This window comes from Columba livia, chromosome 10 (assembly GCF_036013475.1).
Source record: "Columba livia isolate bColLiv1 breed racing homer chromosome 10, bColLiv1.pat.W.v2, whole genome shotgun sequence".
Taxonomy (NCBI): Eukaryota; Metazoa; Chordata; class Aves; order Columbiformes; family Columbidae; genus Columba; species Columba livia.
Genome location: NC_088611.1, coordinates 19,463,479 through 19,483,169, shown reverse-complemented (window position 1 = coordinate 19,483,169; position 19,691 = coordinate 19,463,479). Strand labels below are relative to the sequence as shown.

The 19,691-nt window shown below is 44.4% G+C and overlaps 1 protein-coding gene and 1 long non-coding RNA gene across 4 annotated transcripts in view; one reads left to right on the top strand and one right to left on the bottom strand.

Annotated features, from left to right (window-relative positions):
• Positions 1 to 19,691, top strand: part of TXNRD3 (thioredoxin reductase 3) — a 214,421-nt gene that overhangs the window by 180,467 nt on the left and 14,263 nt on the right. The window contains exon 1 of one of the 2 annotated variants that reach the window (XM_005507529.3): positions 15,558 to 15,792. The exons of the other annotated variant lie outside the window; for it this stretch is intronic. Within the exon in view, the coding sequence (XP_005507586.2) occupies positions 15,670 to 15,792 (123 nt within the window). The 5' untranslated portion in view covers positions 15,558 to 15,669. Of the gene's footprint in view, positions 1 to 15,557; positions 15,793 to 19,691 lie in introns of those variants that run through there. 2 annotated transcript variants of the gene reach the window in all.
• On the bottom strand, positions 2,728 to 15,340 carry LOC110362699 (uncharacterized). 2 transcript variants are annotated; one of them, XR_010475145.1, is made up of 3 exons: positions 14,339 to 15,309; positions 9,122 to 9,298; positions 2,728 to 8,010 (listed from the first exon to the last, which is right to left on the bottom strand). It is a non-coding gene; the product is annotated as an uncharacterized LOC110362699 (long non-coding RNA). The 2 variants fall into 2 exon arrangements; XR_010475144.1 differs by having other exon boundaries at positions 2,728 to 9,298; positions 14,339 to 15,340.

Sequence of the window (19,691 nt, the reverse complement as noted above, 5' to 3'; positions counted from 1 at the left end):
TAATTCCCTATTCACAATTGATGAATCAAACAGATAGGCCTAACCAAACAGTACTTGCAGAGAAGTCACAAGAGAGAAGAGAGAGGAACAGAATAGGCAAAAAGAAAGCCCAGTTCACAAACAATCCCCTCCCAACATACCTGCCAAGGGCCAGCTGGGTTTGCTCCTCCTGTATTTGCACCACGCAGAAGTTTATTGAGCTATTATGGGTGTTTTAGGGTGGCCTATTGCAGAAGGTGTCGAAGCAGAAGGTGTCTCCTTACCTGGAATCCAGGTGCTCTCCCCATCATCTGCTCCTTTTAGCTGCTTCCCCATGACGTCCCCTCCTCGGGAGGAGCAGCCTATAGAATCCCATGACAATATGTATCAGAAATCCCAGAAGTTTGTGAAAAGCTGTGATTTTTTTTTTTTCCTCATTCCTCGGCTCACAACTTCTGTTCTCTGCCTGTGGGCTACAGGATCGCATGAAGATTCCCCAGGCTTTTCACAATGCAATTTTATAGTCTGTATTTCCTTGACTGAACAATATAGTTGATTTTAGCAGAAATTGCCACAAAATGTTGCAGACCATGAAATGTGAATTTTCCTTGTGAAGTGACTTTCTACTCAACCTCTTCTCACCAAATATCAAGGCAATATTTTTATCCTTGTTTTCTGCCCCTCAAGTGCTCTCCAGTTGCAGCTCATCTTTTCTCCTCGTTTTCAGTCCACCAGACAAATATCTATATATATTTACACACACATCCATAGATGTATATACAGCTGTAAGAATTAGCAAATAACTAAATAAACAAACAGAAAAAACCTGTTACACGCTACAACTGCTTCATGAATTTATAACATATGGTGGCAAAGCACTATAAAAACTGTAAACTATAAAGAGGGTTACACAGCCCCATTCATTTATCATGTTACAATGAGCAATTTGTGCACTAGGCAGGAAAGAGAAAACCCACACAGTTGGAGAGTGCATATGTATTTCTGAGGCTCACACTAGAGAGCCTTTTATAAAACATACACATGATTTGAATTCCAAAGTGAAAGCACTGAGAGGCAATGCACGGGCTAATATTGTTATAATGGTGTCGGAGAGCTTAGGAAGAAAGGGCAGGAGCTGACGTCCTTTAATGATAAGAGGACTTTCAAACAGTCTGGGTTTCTTCACAGTTCAGCCCCTGTCCATTTAGAAATTGAACTCCAGTCTACAGATAGGAAATTTTTCCTTAGTGCTGTTACAGAAATGGCAAAGTAGTGCCTAAAGAAGAAACCATGACTTGGTGCTCCTTCTGATTTTGATGTGGTTTCACTCTTTTTGGCCTCCCTTCATGTATTTAGTGGGGGTCAGGTTGAACCACATTCTCAGGTGGGTCCATGTACTCGTGGTCCAAGCTGTATTTTACTCTCAAATCTACATATTATATGGAGACAAAACAGGAGCAGTGAATTTAAGCGCTATGTTTCTGTAGAGAGTTTCTGACCAGTAGAGCGTCTCACATAGTGTATTACTAAATCACCTAGATTCTCCAGATAACACAGAGCCCCATAATTCATATCTACCTCTTCCTGATTTGACTTCTTCTTGCAGTTGCTAAAGAGCTTTTGTGAAACATGTAGCACATGCCACATGCTCTGGACATGGATTAGTTTTCCCAGTGGGCGAAGTGAATGATGCAGGCTGCGTCCTGATTGTCATGTCCCAATGCAAATGGTTAAGATCTTCTTTTTGTCTCAGCGAATGCCCCATGGAATGCTTGAGCTGGGTTTAGGCCCTGGGGTCATTGCTAAGCAGTTTCTCTTTCATCCTTTTTAGCACCAGCAGACGCAGCTTGAAACATGTATACAAGATGCTGCTTTACAGCATCCCTTATTCACTGGTACCTTGGAGACTCCAGTTCATTGAAAGTAATAAAACCAGATCATCAAAAAGAATTCTTTTGAACAGGCTTTGGGCTCTGCTGTGCTACTTGGTTACAGATATTCATCTTCCTGAAAACTGTGCTGTTTGATACAGCATACCAGCATGAAAGCATCAGCTGCCTCCCTGGTGCATTAACCCCTCGAGTGTTGAAATCATGATTCTTGAATAGCAAAGTAGCTATTGCTTATAATTGCTTGAGGGGAGAAGCAGATTTTATTCTCCCGGATGCAGGGAGGCTGCACGCTGGGGTCAAAGGGTTTCCCTGTCCTCATCCTCCTCCCGCGACGCGGTGGGCTGTGTACGAACGGGAAGAGGAGCAGAGAGAAGCCCCATCTGTTGGATGCAGCTACGGGCTGGAAACGCGGCTCCTGTATTGAAGGGGCCATAGCACTTAATCCACACTGAAAACACCGATGTGCTGAAAACACAGGCATTCTGATACTTGGGACTTTAACCTTAGAACCGTAGAATCATTTTGGGTGGAAGAGACCCTCAAAATCATCGAGTCAAACTATAACCTAAGTCTAGCACTAAACCATGTCCCTAAGAACCACGTCTACGTGTCTGTTCAACCCCTCCAGGGATGGTGACTCCACCACTGCCCTGGGCAGCCTGTTCCAATGCCCACCAACCCTTTCTGGGAAGATTTTTTTTCCTAATATGTAATATCCAATCTGAACCTCCCCTTCTGTTAACCTTACATATCTTATGATCCTGTGTATCTTATAGAGCCCTTTAACCCAAACCCCTTTGATTTGGCAGGGGCAGAGCTGTCAGAGTTGTTATAAATAAGAGCCAATAAATCGATTCTGCGTCAATCAATCGATTTTATTTAGCAAGCGGTAATTAGGCAAAACAGCGCTGGGTGACCGGGGGAAGCTCAGTTCCACCAACAGGCACACCAAATCAACCTTTCGTATGTGCTTATATACGTTATGCGTTCCTTTACGTGCTGGGAATTTCCGCCTCTGGAACTTTTGTTATCTGTTGCAACATCCGAGCGCTTTGTTATCTGTAACACCATCTGGGAGTCCTATTATCTGTGGCACCATCCGGGAGTCCTGTTATCTATGACACCATCCGGTAGTCCTGTTATTTATGGCACCACCTGGTAGTCCTGTTATTTATGGCATTGTCTTTAACTACTACTACAAGGTTCTACAAAACATAATCAAACTCGCACAAGCACAGTTACTGCTTACAATAATATGCATAATACAATTGAATCCTACTCGATTTGTTCAACATTAAAAATTTTGACCATCACTTATTACAGAGTTGCCAGAGTTCTGGTGCTTTTTCATGGCATCCAAACCCTCCTTTCTTTCATCTGTCTCAGCTAGAAAGATGAGAAGGTCAATGCTGGCACGATGAGCATAGGTCTGCAGGCTCTGGATTTCATTTTTCCATCAGATTTCTTCCTTATTCTCTCTTTCCAGTCACCAACACCAGAGACCTGGGTTACGGAGTTATTTGATGACACCTCGTTTAGCAACCTTTGTGCTCTCATATTCCACTGGTGAAGCTCCTGTGCTTATTGAGGATGAGTGAAGAGAGCTTTACCTTCCCAACTCCTTGTTTTGTACCACTTCCCCTGCAAGCTCTGATCGCAGGAAAAATGGTGCCTTTTTATTCATGTCTTGCAAATAGGTGCAAAAAAAGAACATTTAAGTCCCCCTCTCTGTCCCCTGCCTGAACTTGTACGTGTGTCTCAGGCTCCAGATCCAGACCCCACACCAGCAGTTGCCTTCACAGCATTCTTCGCTTTCCAGAATAGGCTCTACCAGGGACAGTGCAGGAAGGAAAACGGCTGAAGTTTCAGATCAGCTGAGAAGAAATCAATGCAGGATCCCCGTGAGGTTGTTTTTGCAGAATCGCTCTGCACTAGAACAGCGAGCAGAGGAGCAGGAGAGTAGTAGCCGGCATTGATCACACCTGATTACTTATTAAAGTTTATAAGGAGAGATGTTGCAGGGAAAAAACAGGAGAAGCACCTTTATGACTAGAAGGTTTTGGGGGAAAGGGAGAGGAAAATAGCTCAAAATGGACTCCTAAAATGTTCTCTTATGTTATGGCTGCAATTTTTTCTCTATATTTCATCACTCCTTCATGTATTCTGAGGCTAAAGTGAATCTGTCACTTGAGAGCGGTCTGACTAGATGCAGGCAATAATACGTGCACAGCCATTGCATGAATATTATAAAATGATGCCTCTTAATTCAAGTTCATTTATGACTGTTCCTGCACATCTCTGTATAGACACACATGCCCCTGTGTATGTGTCTGAGGATGGGCAGTTCTCTGTATGTGTGAGCGTGTGTTTGCAAAAATACATATATCTGACATTAGAAGATAAAGATCTTTGTTCATGTGGCGGTTTCAGTATGGGAACTGCACAGATGTACAGGGGTGCATTTACATCCATGGGCCAGTCTGTCTCTGCCCATATGCATGTCTGAACATAATCACCCCAAAAGTACTGGTTTGTATGCAGAGAGCCTACAGCAAACGAGTCCTCTGTAGAACAGCTCATAAGCTACTGCGGTGTTAGTTAAGAAAGCAGCATCTCTTCATAAAACCTAAAATAAGCCCTACATCAAAACCAGTACAAAACAACTCTAAACCCCCAGGCTACTGCAGGATTACACAGTTGTGAAATACATTATCCAGCCTTTAAAGTCATCTCTGACTATCTGCCTGGGGTCATTCAGACAGCCCAGACTCTCAGCTACATAATACAAAGAAGTTGAGCTTGCAGATGTTCCCAGGAAGGCAGGACGTCAAGCTCCAAGTTCTTCCTGCAGAGGGAGGCCGATGGAATTATTTTTGAATTCCTTGTTTGCCATAATAATGGCTCAGCAGAGAATTAACTCCAACACAAACTGCTGTTAGAGGGAGATCTACTCCGGTGGCAGGAAGAGAGAAAACAAAGAGTTTCAGGACTCCTGTGAGTGAGTCATTGCATCAGAGTCCCAGAAGCAGACAGGCTATTCCTTAGCAATAAAGCAGCAAGACTGAGTAATTTCCAATAGCGGTCTTTGGATGGATTTGCAGGTAGAGTTTTCTATTTTATCCGCAGCAGGCACACCAGCTTCAGCCCCCAGTTGCCGTTTCTGGTTAACCAGTCAAGCTGCTAATTGGATCTCCTGTTGACATTATCTCTGAGACACACCAGGGCTGAGAGAAGGTGGCCAGGCTGCTACCTTGCCAACACGGCCAAGCCATCAGACATCACCCTGCAGTGAGATCCAGCCAGAGAAGGGGTTATGTGCAAAACCTCATCCAAAGCACCATGTAGCCATCAGTCTCTGGTGAGCTGCTTATCCCTCCATCCCCGGGCAGCAGCAGACCCAGCCATACCTGCAGTACCCTCCCAAATTGGCCTGCCCCTTCTGTCCTCACACATGGCTAGTCTTGGCTGTCCGTCCCCAGCCCAGTCTCTTTTATGCTTCCCAACAAGCCTAGGAGAGGATCTCCAGGGAAAACAAAGCAGTGTGAATTAGCTTGTCAGCAGCTTAACCAAAGGACAAGCCAGACCAACATTGCCAGCATAGCGGATTCCAGCCTCAGCTGGATGCTTCAAGTGACAGAAAATAAAAGTCTCCTCTGAGGCTCGGGAACTGGTCTTTGGTTGACATTAGAAGTGCTCAGAGCAGGGGGTCCATGTGTGGTGGGGAAAGGAGGCTTGGTGGGATACCATGCAGTGGATATGTTTTATGAGAAATCTCAAATTCAGAGAATGAAGGTGCTGAGCTGTCCCAGCATCCAGCCAGGAACCCTCTGCGGCAAGAAGCAGCATGAGATGAAGAGAAGATGTTTTTCTGTAGTCAGTAATGACAAATTAAGGGGTTTTTTTGCCAATCAGAGCAGTTGCTCACCCCAATAACTTAGATGGCCTTTTTTTTCTGTTAATTGCAACAGACATTTGCTCATTCCTTTGGTTGCTTACCAGTTGCCACAGTGATGCATTTTATAATTCTTACTGGGGCAAACTGGTATGACTATTATCTGTGTTCTACATAAGAGCAGCAACCACTGAAAGGAGCTCAAAGTCACATTTCCAGGAAAGCAAAGACCAACTCACAGTCAGACAGGTGGCTCCACTCCTGTGCCAGAATGTCTCATCCAAACAAGGTTTTCCCTGTAATCTCTCCTTGGCCTTGAGTCACTACTAAACCTAAAGACCAATTTCCTTAGTCTGGGAACTAAGGAGACCGACTGGTGCTTTTTAGGAAGCAAGGAAGTCCGTGGCCTTGCACAGCATCTGCTGGTGCTTATATGTCAGCGTTGTTCCTATGGGGTATGGTTGTGAAATGCTTGCAGTCAATTTATCCTTCTATTGCTGGAGATTTATAGGGAAAAAACACACAGCCTGTGCTCACTGAGGAGCAGTGGGGATTGTTCTGTGAGCTGTGTTTCTAGAGCTGGAGACGTTTGTGTTCCCATGACTGCCTGTGTGCAGCTGACCGCTCCGGCATCCCTCTTCTGTGACCCTGCGTTCACTCTGACCAATGAGCCAGCTAATACGTTTGTGTTAACATAAGCAGAGGCACTGGCCATTGGAAGAAAAGACATCAGAAATCAAACCTGAGAACAGGAATTAAGGGGAAAGAATTCATTAATTTCCTCTTTGCAATGACACATGCTTTCCACTCACTTTTTTTTTAAATGACATTTTACCTGCTATTAGTTTACTGAGAGCATCCCTAGCACTGCCTTCCCTCCTCACAGCCAGTTCCCTCAAGAACAAAATTAAATTTAAGCTGCTGAAGTCGGACCTTTCTGAAGTAAAAAGAATCTTTAAAAATGGATTTTTTTAAAGGTCATTTTGAACTTTATCTGAGCACACATGGAGACACGGGCCATTCAGCTAAATAATGCCATCTGACCACCTCCTGTCACCGTTACTAGGATAAGAACATCATTTATGTGACATGGAGAGGAGAAGGCTTTCCACTTGTTCCTTTTATTCCTCTTCTAATTTGTGGAGATTTTAATGCTGTTCACTTTTATAGCTGCTTCTCTGCTTCCCATTTCCCTTAATAACCCAGAGGAAAAGTCAGGAACTTATATTGAAATGGGACATCCTGATTTTGACCCAGAATAGGGCAGACTGGCCTCCTTGCTCCCGTGAGATCAAGCTGCATTCTCCAGGGCTCTACCTGCCTCTCAGCCTGAACACGTCCTGCTGTGTTGGCAGCTCCTCGACAGGACAATGTCCATCATCCTCCTTGGTGTATTTCCCTCTTCCAGTAATCCCGCTTTGTGAATGAAAGAAAATAGAACATAACCTATTATCACATATCTAAGCACCTACTTAACTTCAAGCACAAAAACAACCTAGTCAACCTCGTGAGCCTCTTTTGTGGGTTTATGCTTCACTCTGTGTGGGTGTAGTTGATGAGACCAAACCCAGCTCCAGAGGAAGCTCAGGGCAGGTCAGTATTTATCTCAGCAGAGTCCCTGTCCTCCAGAGAAACCTTCACCACCGACCTGAAGCATCTAGAATTAATCATCTTAACATTATCTTAACAGCAAAAGCTGGCGTGGGAAGATGGTTTGCACTGCCAGCCTCCAGTCTGAGCAAACAGAGCCTCTTAAAACCATGGGCTCCATTTCCAGATGCAACAGATCCCCCTTCAGCCATCGGTTGAAGGTAACGGGGGCCGTGCGCAGCGTGGGGTGTGATGAGCCACACACAGCTCTCTGTGCTGCCAAAACACTGCTTGTTATTTTCTGTGTCCCGCTCTCTCTAATCATGTCTTAAACAAGGCCATATTTATTGAAGATACACTTAAAAATGTCCCACGACGTGCTTTGTGTGAATGGGGACTGTTCTCAAATGACATTTCAGCGCTCCCCCGCTTCCCACAACGGCATCCACGTCCCAGGTCACAGCTGCACAATCTTCTTGAACAAGCTTCCCTTTAACAACGTTCAAATATTTAATTTGCCAAGTGCTGTTGGAATCCCAAAGGTTTGGAAGAACTATCTATTATAAATGACAAAACATGGCATTATTATAGGTAGCTTGCCTACTCGATGTCATCTGTGTTCTGCGCTGCTCCTTTAATGAGGCTGTCGTTCAGATCCTGTACATAACAAAAAGATCCTGATGCTTGCACTTCCCAGGTACTCTAAAAATTAAAACAGCATAAAAAAGACGGCTTCCTAAACCCTAGAACCCTCATGTTCAGAGGAAGTGCTGTTAATATTCTGTTATATAGTTGTACAGGCGCTCAGAAGGAGGCTACTCCCAGCCACCCACTGCAATTCAGTAAATGTTCCCCTGAAACCTAACAACACAGTGCCCTCTGCTGCATTTTTCTCTGACATATTAAAAGGAGAAAAAAAGAATAATAATAAAAAAAAACCCATCCTGCCGTGCTTTGCAGCCTATCCTCTGGCTCAAATTGAGATAAGCAGATGGTTTGTTAGTACTTATCAATGACTCAGTAACATCCGAGGTACTACATCAAACACTTTAGCTGGAGAGAAGTCAAAATAACAAAATGGATTCCGTACGAGGGAGAGCAAAAGCAATTGAAAAATCAAGTAGCGAGCACAGAATTGCGAGCAGCTCCACACCATAGCCTGGCTGTCCCTCCTCTCCAAGCAGAGCTCCAAACGTAATTATTTAAGTTAAATAGCTAGTTGTTATAGTCTATGTTGCTTCATCGCTCCCACCCCCCTCACCTCCATCCACCACATCCTCAGGTGACAAAACGCTTACAAGAACCATGTGAAGAAAGCCAAGGATGTGCGAGGTTGGCAAGACCAAAGACCACACTCTGCTGAGCTGCACATCTCCGCAGACACTGTGTAACCTGCAAGCAGCAGCTCCTCAGGAGAGAATGACGGGCTGGGAAGAAGCAATTTGTGTCATTCTACTCTTCATTTTGACTCTAGTGTTGGTGTTGACATTCCAGGGGACAGGGATCTTTGGATTACTGCAGAAGGACAAACACAAGGCAGCCTTGGGAAACTTCAAGGCCAGTGACGGCACTTGAGCAATTCTTGCTTTGAGTTAATATCACTTTGGGCTCAGTTAATTAAAATCAATAAATGCATTTGCTTTAATTTGGATTTTTGGCCTTCACTGAAAAGTACTAAGGCTTTCCTTCACAGATTCACCGGTGATAATGTCAATAATTTAAAATTAGCTAGACATAGTGTGAATATTGTCTTGGCAATATAAGGTACCTCTGAACACGGGGACTCCAGCGAGAGCCCAGGCTTGAGGATTTTGAAGCAGCTGGTGCGGTGGCTGAAGCACAAAAACATCTCAGTCCAAACGGTGTTCAGGTCTGGTCAAACACCAGAGTTTGGGAGCGTTTCATTCTGGTTTCTGGGTTAACCTGCTCGAAGAATAGGGGCCACCTGCAAACCGAATCAAGGATCAATCAGACAACAATCTCTATAAAGAGCCAACTGTTGAGTCTTGCCACCAAAGTGTACAAAATTGTTAGATTGGTTCTAAAATTGTGTCATTAAGAATGGTTTAGTGCTTTGCTTAGCCAGGCTGATACTTGAGATTGTCAGACCTATGGTTCCAAGCCATTGTTTGCAACAGAAGCTGAAAAAGAAAGAGTTTCTCTCCCTATTACTGTCTTAAGCAAAACACAAAAATTGAGAGACATGTCTTGAGACGCCAAGATTTGACAATAGTCTGAGTTATGCTGTTATACCAAGGCCATGAATCTACTGCAGCACAAATATGGGTTCATTTTATTCTTCCATGAAATCTGAGCTTCATCCACCTCTAAACCTTTAGAAAACACAGGTCTGTTGTGTCTTTTCCACAATACCTTCTCTTGTGCTTTCTGCATCTTCCTGGGTCCCAGCCAGGCCTGGAAGCACCAAATAACCACAAGACAGATTGTTCCTTGAGATCACCACCCAGGAGCAGGAAATATTATATAAGCCTCTTGGGCGGGCCTGTTTTTATTGAAGGAACCACCCTACTTAGCCGATGCGAAACCTTGGATGGATCCAGCAATTCAGCCAACAGCTTATCCATGTCAGCATCAGCCATTCTTAAGAACCAGCTCACTCGACTGAAGCAGTGAAAATCCTACCAGGCTGGCTTCTGTTGACAAATGCAGTTAGCAACACTATTCTGATCAGCAGAGAGCACAGTACACATGAACCATAAGGCACAAAGGGCAGAGCTCTCAACTCCAAGGATTCAGAGATGTCCAGCCTGCTTGTCCACAGAATGGAAGAAAAAACTGAGAGGGCGACTACAAAGTAGGTGGGAATGTGGATGCACATGAAGATCCCTCTCTGATGCAGCCACCCCGAGGGTGAAAAATGGGGAGAATCCCTCCTCTGTTGAGCACAGTATTCAATTACCTAAAGGAAAACCATGTAAATAGAGTTTAAGAGACACACTTGATAATAAATCTATGACAAAAGGCAGTGTAGAGATCTGTGCTTTTGAATTTATTATCTGACCTCCCTGCTGAGCATTCCTGTGCAGCTGCGGGATAAAATAAATTGGTCTAGCTAAAGAAACTGTAGGAAACATTTGAATATTCCCTGTTCTGATTTATTAACCTGTGATGCTCCTGACTGTCTCTCTCTCAAGTGGAGAAAGGCACAGTCACAGTGGACAGATCAAGACCCCAGGAATTTCACTGAAAGTGAGGAATGTAGAGGGGAATAGACCCCAGGCCAAGATTCCAGCATCGCAAGTGCAAAAGATTTGTCTTGATAAAGCTGACTAGAATTAAAAAGAAGAAAAAAAATAAAAACTCATTAAAATACTCTCCTGGGAAATGTGCAGCATATGACTACTTAAAGGAACTGGTTTTGCTTAGAAATACAGCCAAGTCCCCATATTTCTAAAAGATTAAAGACATTTTTATCCTTTATATCTACATTTATTTTAAAAAGCCCTCGTAAGAAACTTAGCATGGAAAGGTGATTTCAGTGCACAGGAGGCGGACACCGTGCCGTTTGTTAAAGCAGCCAAATGAAGGGCTCATCCTGGAAAGCTGCTGAGCACCAGCACTTTCTGTCAGCTCTAGAAAAGCTTCTGGCTTGCAGCACGTAGCACAACTGAACTGTGGAGGCCCTTATTCTGCAGGTTTTGAACCAGCCGGAGTCTTTCTGACTTCATTAAAGCTTCACCTGGGCAAAGGGAGACCCTGGGCTGCACGAATCCGTGGAGCCTGACGGCTTCATTGCTTTTGCTCTCACTGCAGCCACCTGAGGAAGAAGACTTGTCACTCTCTATACTACTATTGATTGTAAACCACATATAACATCATCAACAAACCTTGTGCCCTACACCTATGGGAGTAGACGTTCCCTGAGCCTGAGTGCTGGCAATCTAATTATGATGCATTCATAAACATGCTCACCTTAGCACTTTATAGTAATTATATTAATCAAAATTAAACATTGTTGGAGGCACACTAACCATATACTTCAGACTGAGAGTGTGTTGGGTGAGATTAGATGAGACACGTTCAGCAGACTCCCAGGGACAAATTTTGAAACAGAGGACCACCAGCATGACATCTGCAGAAAAGCAGATCCACAAACATCTCTCATTTGCAGGCACAAACTAGCAGATGGTTTGCAAAACCAGTAAAGTGAACTTAAGGCACCCACTCTGTCTTTTATGACTTCACAAGCGTGAGTTTTGCACAGAAAAAAATACATGTGCATCATTAACAGATGCAGGTCCTAACTCTTCCACTTTGATTATTTCTTTTTAACTGCCTTGTTTCTGACGCCCTTTAAAAAGGAGCGTGACGGCTTCTCACTATTTATTCAAGATCCTGAAGAAAAATTATTCCTGGTGGGTCTTGAGCTCCCCCCATTGACTTCTGAATAGCAGCTAACATTGAGGCCTCATTTCAATGCTCTGCCACTGTCCAGACAAGCTTTTCTGGGTGGGATGTTGAATCTTCACAACAATGTGGATGTGATTGCTCTCTGCTGTGTGTATGTTCGCTGTATTTTAGCACTACCACTGCTAACAGAAGTTATTGCTATGCCCAGCCCTTCCTGGGGAGTGCTGCTATTCAGCTGAAGAGCTTATTTTCCTCTTTCTTCAGGGAAGGAAGAATAATCATTCCTCCCTAAGCTCTTCCCCCTCCCTTCCTGGCCAAAGTCTCTTACAATCTGAAAGACTCTCTCAGTCTCAGACTTGGAGCACAGGAGTTTTACCCACTGTCTTATGTGCACCTTCAGCACTCTAAGAGCTAAGAGTAATATACTTAATGGTGCCAAAATTGGTGAATGTGCCAGACTTCTGACATTATTTGCCGTGAACACTAATCCATAAGCTCTGAGCTGCAGGCCAGCTGCATGTCACCCAAATGACTGGTAGCAAATCAGGTTTTCAACAGCCTCCAGCACAGCTCAGTCTCCATCGTTGGTGTTGACAAAGGGTGTAACCACACTCATGGCTAAGGACTTTGGCTGTCTCCTGTCTTATGACTGATTTTTGTGGTAATTCAAGGACGGCCACTTGTTATTTTTTTCTCAAGAAATAACCAGCCTCTCTTTTCTTCCTTCTACCCATGAAATGTGGCTTTGGGGAGATCTGGAGCTCCTCCTCCGAAAGAGGAAACACAGTTTGAAAATGCTGCACCTTTATTCTTCTTCTCGTGCAGACACGGTAAATTCCCAGGTCAGGGAAGGTGCTGGAATACTATGAAAAAGAATTAGGCCACAGTTCGGGGCTTTTGTCACCATCTTGATCTATCTCTGCTCTTTATTAGCTTCGTTACGGCATTCTGGATATATATAAGAGGCATCAAGCTTAGAGAATACCATGTCATAGACAGATCTGCAGTGGAATATAAAGCTGGAGATGGGTCATGCTCTTTCCTTTCCTGACCTGTGACATGAGGACTGAGTCAGGGAACAAAAGGATCTGAGTGTACCTGAGGAGTGGTGGGAAGCCCAGGTGACACAGGAATTTGATTTTATACAAAAGGATGACTAAAGACCTTCACATCGTTAGTTTAAAACAGTTCCCTGGTTCTTTGCTGCCAGCCACTTGCTCCTTCTGCCAAACATCTTGCAAACAACTTCATTTAGAAATGCTTCCAACATCTGCTGTCTGCATCAATTTGTCCTTTGAAGCCTTTTTTTATGGCAGAGACCGTCTTACTCCATGTTTTCAGAATGGTGTGTAGATTTATGCTTCTAAAAATGGGATCAGAGTTTTTATTATGCTAAGATCCCTCTAGTCCTGTGCAAGAGCTGTGGAAATTATGCATATTCTATTCTATTATTCTATTCTGTTCTGTTCCGTTCCATTCCATTCCATTCTATTCTATTCAGTTTCTTTGTCAGTGCCTTCCTATAGCTCATTATGCTACATTATTAAGAACTGTTTTATGTGGTTTGGTTTTTACTAATCCTTTGACTAAGGTGAGTAAGGCAGAGGAGAGGACTGTCTTAATGAGACCTGTTGCTTTTATTCTATCTGTTTATATTAGAGAAAACAGACCAAGGCCTTTCATGTGGAAGGTGGGGAAGTATATCATCATCCTATAAGCTCCTTGTATAGCTGCTGACTTGCCTGCAGGGAGCCACAGTTAAGCATGCTTAAACCTTTATTAAACAAGTCTTTCACACTCCTGTGTTTAAAACAGTTTCTTGGTTCTTTCCACAACCCACTTGGTACCCTTCCTTGAAATCTCTTCTTGCAAACCATTTCGTTCCAAAATGTTTACTACACTTCTGCTGTTTCAGATGCTTCAACATAGTCTCCTGGTGCGTGGAATGGTTGACCAAAGAGCTCTAGTCTCAACGGAAAAAAGATATTTTGAGTATTTATTACATTCTTTGACTTTTCTGGAGCTGATGGATGCCAGCTTCAATACGAAAGCCCACAAACCTTCAGAAAGGGACACAAACTCTTGAGCTTATGATATTAATTCCTGTAAGATTACTAAGGGTAATGATGTTTCTCATCAGGTAAAAGGAGTCTCAGAAGGAGGGAGAACAATTAGCCAAAGCTAGGAACCAAACAAGCAGTTTTGGCTGGACTACGAACAAAGAACAGTGGATAGTTCTGGCCTCTGCATGTTATGTCAGGCCTTGGGAGGCGCAGGTACTGTATCCGCTTTCCTGCATGCTGACACTGAAATAAGATGCTGCAAAACTTCCATCTGTTTTACTCTGTGGGGAGTGTAGGAACTCTCAGTCCAGAACTCGTTCACCACCAACATTCAAATAAACGTAGTACACATTTTTTTCAAGCTCACTGGGCAGCAAAAACCACAGATACATATGATCAAAAAGGAATTAAGCAAGTTAATTCAGTTGTCTCCCACTGGGCTCATTTTCATCACTGGTGACATTACAGCTTTTATATGGGATTATTTTTAGCATTAGTAAATAGCAGTAGAGCTAACCTATGGCAGGCATGGGAGGGAGCACTGGACCTACCTGCTTTGTTACAAACTTCCTACTGAACGTACTAAATCACTGCCTCTGTGCTTTCCTCAGCTATGGAAAATAAGTCCCGTGTCACTCAGAAGCTTGCAGGGTTTGATTGATCAATCCTAGTGAAGTTCTCAGAAGTTAAACCAGGGCAATCCCTTACGATTGTTTACAGAAAGCTGGTGCTGCAGTTGGTAAACACTTGGCTTGCTCTGCAGGGAGATAACCAGGTTCTGGGGACTTCGGCAGGCAGCTTGTCCTTGCCCACCAGAACAGGGAATAATGGGGCAGGATTCCTCCTGCTGTGTGTCCGGATCCAGGCTCTTTCTGCTCCTCAAGCCAGGACAACGTCCCCCTCCACCTTTCAGTCCTGACGATGTTTCTTGGGAAGAGAATAATCTAATCAGAGATGTGAGTAGTGATAAGTTTCATGCTTATGTAAGCACCACGTAATGACGCTTCAGCATCTCCTTTAACCTTGTAATGTGAAAGAAAAGCGAGTTTCTTCCTGCTGTCTTGGCTCATGTGTTCTCAAGCCATTATCCGTTTTATTGTAAAAGCTCCACCCGAACCCCTGTTTTCTTCCTCAGGCATAAGACCCAAGCAGCAGGTGAAGGCAGACAAGGAAAAGCTTTCTCCCTAGACTTTGCCCTAATGTATAGGGCACCGAGTGGGGACAAAACCGGCGCTGCCGTTGCGGCCCCTTGTTCCCCACCCGGACACGGAGCGATCGCCGCCACCTCAGGACCAGACAGTCCGTGAGGCGGGGAAAGGCCAACAACCCCTGAACCAGCCCCAGCTCCCGCCTGCCCCTTCCAGACGCTCCCCACCGGAGCTATATGCCCTCCCCGGGCTGTGGAGGCGCCACGGGACGAGCGGCCGCAGCAGGAGCCGCCCGGCACCGGCCATGGCTGCCACAGCGCTCCCGCCGCCGGGGCAACGCGACGCCCCCTACGCATGCGCGGCCTCGTCTGCCGCTTCTTGGGTTATTCTACAACTCTCAGAGAGGAGGGGTGGCTTAAAAAAAATGCATGTTCGTCCCTCTAGACATCACCTTTAGGTAAACATTGGAGCGTCTACTCGTGATATAAACCGACTTTTAATACTTTACAATGAATCATAGCGTGTGTGGCTGAAAGAAAGGGCGGGAAGTGTTTTTTGGCATTTTGCCACCCTCCCCTCTCCCCTCAGATAGTTCGGTCCGGCTTGTCACCTTCCCCGCTCCGGAAGGGGTGTGGTGATGCTGAGGGTCAGTGCGGGCGTCGGGCGCGCGCCGCTGCCGTTGGGCACGCGCGGCAAGGTCGTGGCGCGTCGCTCCCTCAGCCGCCGGTCCCGCCATGCCGCCGCCCGGCCAGACCCCGCTCCCGGACTGGGACGGCCTGAAGCTCCGCGTGCGGACCCTCATCGCCTCACACCGCGTCATGATCTTCAGCAAGAGCTACTGCCCTTACTGCAATAAGGTGAGGCGGCGGCGGGAGCCACCTGGGAGCGCTCCCCCCGCGAGTTCTCTCCTCCGGAACCGAGGCTCTGGGAGCTGCTTCCCTCCTCACGCCTCCCTGGCGAGGTCTGGGCGGGAGGTGGCTCGGCGGCCCGGCTCGGTGCGGGGGGAGGGAGGCCCGGCGCGGCCCCCGTGCGAGGCCACAGACATCTGCCCTCAGGGCGGCCCGGGCGGGAAGTGCGGGAGGGGAGGAGGGTTGGAAAGCGAACGGTGAGGGGATGCTGCTTCTTGGGACAGCACCCTTGGGATTTAGACAGTATAGCTTTAGCTCAGTATTGAGGGGAAAGCTGTATGAGGGGCGGTCAAAGTCGCTGGATCTGTTCAGCTTGGAAAAGAAGAGGCTGAGGGGAGACCTCATGGTGGCTACAGCTTCCTCCCAAGGGGAGAAGGAGGGGCAGGCGCTGAGCTCTTCCTTCTGGTGACCCAACTATAGAACCCGAGGGAATAGGCAGGAGGATGTGCCGGGGAGGGTGAGGTTGGGCATGGGGAAAAGGTTCTTCACCCAGAGGGTGCTGGACACTGGAACAGGCTCCTCAGGGAGGTGTCACAGCCCCAAGCCTGACAGTGTTCGAGAAGAGACTGAACAACGCCCTCAGACACACGGTGTGAACTCTGGGGTGTCCTGTGCAGGAACAGGAGTTGGACTCAATGATCATTGTGGGTCCCTTCCAACTGAGGACGTTGTATGATTCTGTGATCCATGCCAATTAAGTTGAGCACCAGGTGCCATCCCTTAGAGACCCCTTATCAGGCTTGAAGTGAAGCAGAGCTCCTAACAGGTGTCCTTAGCAGTTCTTTGCTATCTGAGTGAAGGGATAGATGAATTTGTGTGAAATTCTGCACAGTGTGTTTGTTCCTCAGCTAAACTGCTTTTGTCTCTGCTATTTGCAGGTCAGGGTGCTGACTGTGTTGCTTTCTTAGTGAAATTTTGACCACCGTATTGGTGTCCAAGTTGGACAAAGTTGTATTCCCCAGAGAGGAATATAAGTTAATTTTTCAGCTGTTTTTGAAATTTGAGGGAAAAGGTTGACTGTAGCAAGAATGTAAGTTCTAAATGCTGACCATAATCTGTGTTTAAAAGAAACAACACTAACTGTGATGTTTAGAGAAAAATAACTAGCCCTGGTTTTCTGTCAATATCACTGAGTGAGCCAGAGGCATTAAAGAAAAATAGTATCTTCGTTAGAATTTTACGATACCAACATACTGTAGGCATAGCTCATACAGAATCTGGGCGTTTATAGGCATTGTGATTCTTGGATGTCTACAAAGAGCGTGTTATGAAATGTCGGTTAAAACTCATAATGTGTTTGATCTGACCTTGGTAGAAAAACATAATTGGAACTATAAGGTCAAGTCCTGGTGTTTGTCAATGAAATTGACGACCAGGCGAACACTCAAAAGCTGCGCTCCCTTGTGTAGATTTGGTTTGGTTCCAGTAGCTCTTGTGAGGGAAGAGATATGAGCCTGTTGTAGAAAACTTAAATGAATATATCCCATCTCACTCACAACTTAATTGAAGTTTTGGGGGAGGAAGCTTCTATGTATGAGAGGACAGGCAAAAGTGGCAGTGCCTTCTCTTCAGGAATGTTTTGGCAGCAAGTATATCATAATAGGAAGCTCAAATCCTTCTAAAATTTGCTTACTTATCAACTTACTTAATGGAAGTTTTAGCCAATGAAAGTAATGCTAGGGTTGGAGTCTGGCTCAAGTCTAGTCTAGTTGGCAAAAATGTTATCTTTGCTTGAGGAGAAATCCTTTTGTTTAGGACTTCGTGTTGCTCATCAAGAAATAAGACTTAGTTGTGCCTGTCTGTGTTGCTCTTTGTGCTTTTAGTGATCGTGGTTGCTCAGGTGTTGATATGCACGGCATGCAGGCCAATGTGTTTGAGATCATACAATAGCACAGTAACTTTTTAAACTTTGCAGCCTCTTCCTTCATCTGTTTCTGGTATTGCAGTGGGGCTAGACTAACACAAGCAGCTAAAGAGAAAAATAAACTCAATAGTAGTCCAGTAATTAAATTCCATGTTAATGTTCTTTCCTGCATTTGTTCAGAGCTTCTCCATTTTATTCTGTTTATTGTCTTGGGAAGGGGAAGAATAGATATTTGGAGTAGGAAGGCCTTCTCTTATGGCTCTTTCTAGGAGGGCGAGTTGAAATACCCTGTATGAATCTTTGTGAAGGAACAGGTGGTAAGCTTGAGGGGGCAGGGAGTGGGAAGAGCTGATTGCTGAAGTAGACAGATTTACTTGGTTTATTTTATTGTTTGAAACAGGAGGGAAAGGTAATAAAATGAAATAAGTATGTAGAAGGTATTTTAGAGGGACAATTGGAGAAGAAAGCTGATGAGAGAAGGAAGCTACACATAAGACATTGAGTGATAAAACAGTGAAATATCTGCAACATTGTCTTAAGAACCCACTCCTACCAAAGGCTTAGAAAATAGTGAAAGGAACGGGAGAACAATGGGTAATGCAGCATTCTTGCTAGCTGGTCTAGTCTGTAGAATTAATGAAGTGGATATAATTTGAATGTGTAGTTACAGCTTGGGTACTTAGCTTGTAATCACATAGTTTTGAGTTCTTAAAGGCAGACAGATATGAATAGTGTGCACTGTGCCTGTCTTTTACTGTGGATGGTTATTAGCAATGTGATTTTGGTACGATTAATTGAAAAACTGATGATGTTTAGCACCAGTGCAGAGAACACTTATGTTCTGAAGGGACCTAATTTGAGAGGTGGGAAGAATTTATTTCAAATGGATGTAGCCATGCTGGAAGAAAATGAAGATTGTGCTTTCCTTCAGAAAAGCACTGCAAATAAATTCTCTAAATGAATTAAGTAGCTGATTCTGTTCAGTTTAGCTAGTAGCATGACTAGGCAATTGTGCAGTTCTTTTTCTGCAAATGCAATTTATTGTTCAATTGCTTTAGCAAGGCAGTAGTGGAGAGGGGGTGGTGTTCAGTCAAGACAAGGAAGTCATTTGAACTTGACTGTTCTTTAATATCTTACCACCCTGAAAAGATTAATATTAAGTAAAGATAGAAATGCATTAGAAACTCATAGGTTTTTAGCATGAAAAATTGGCAAGTCTGAACATTGTGATATGTTGAAATTATTTTAAAAGCAACAACTGGACTGTATAGAAGTTGCCAGTTACTCTAGTTATATGCTATGCTATTAATATTAAAAATTACTTTATGTATTCATGGAGGCTTCTGGTCAATTCAGCTGTAACTATTACAGAATGTTTGTTTATATGTGAAACAGCAGGCATGGGACACACCATTTTTACTTAACTGTACTGTATGAAGCTTATTTCAAGCCTGCTTAGCTACCCTAACGACAAGAAAGCATCTCCAGGAAGAGTTTTCTAAAGTGTTAGACCAGTTTCTCAGTTTCAGATAAATTATTGACTGCTTAGTTATAGATTTTTCTGTTATCTCTTTTTGTGAAAACTGGAAGGGTTTAGTACGTAAATGAGGCCATTGAAGTAAATGGCTGTATCTGTGACTATGGAACCTCGTATCCTGTCCCAGACACTTGTTGGAGAAATCACATTTTTAGGACTGGGGTATAAGGAAGGAAATTTCCCAGTATGCTGCTGGAGTTTCCAGCACTGTGTGGCTCAGGAATTTCTTGACCTGAGTTTGTATTAGTTTTACTGAGTTAAAAGTATTTTGTGGATCTTTCTTTAGTTGGTCTAGTAGCAGTTTTGATCTCCTTTTAATTTTGGCTTTTCTGGTTTATGTATCATATGGAGATTTACTTCCTTTTCGTTTCGAAATTGTTGTCTGGTAAATGCAGTTGTTGCTGTTTGTTCCAGTGAGTATTTCTCAGAATTCATTTCCTGTTCATC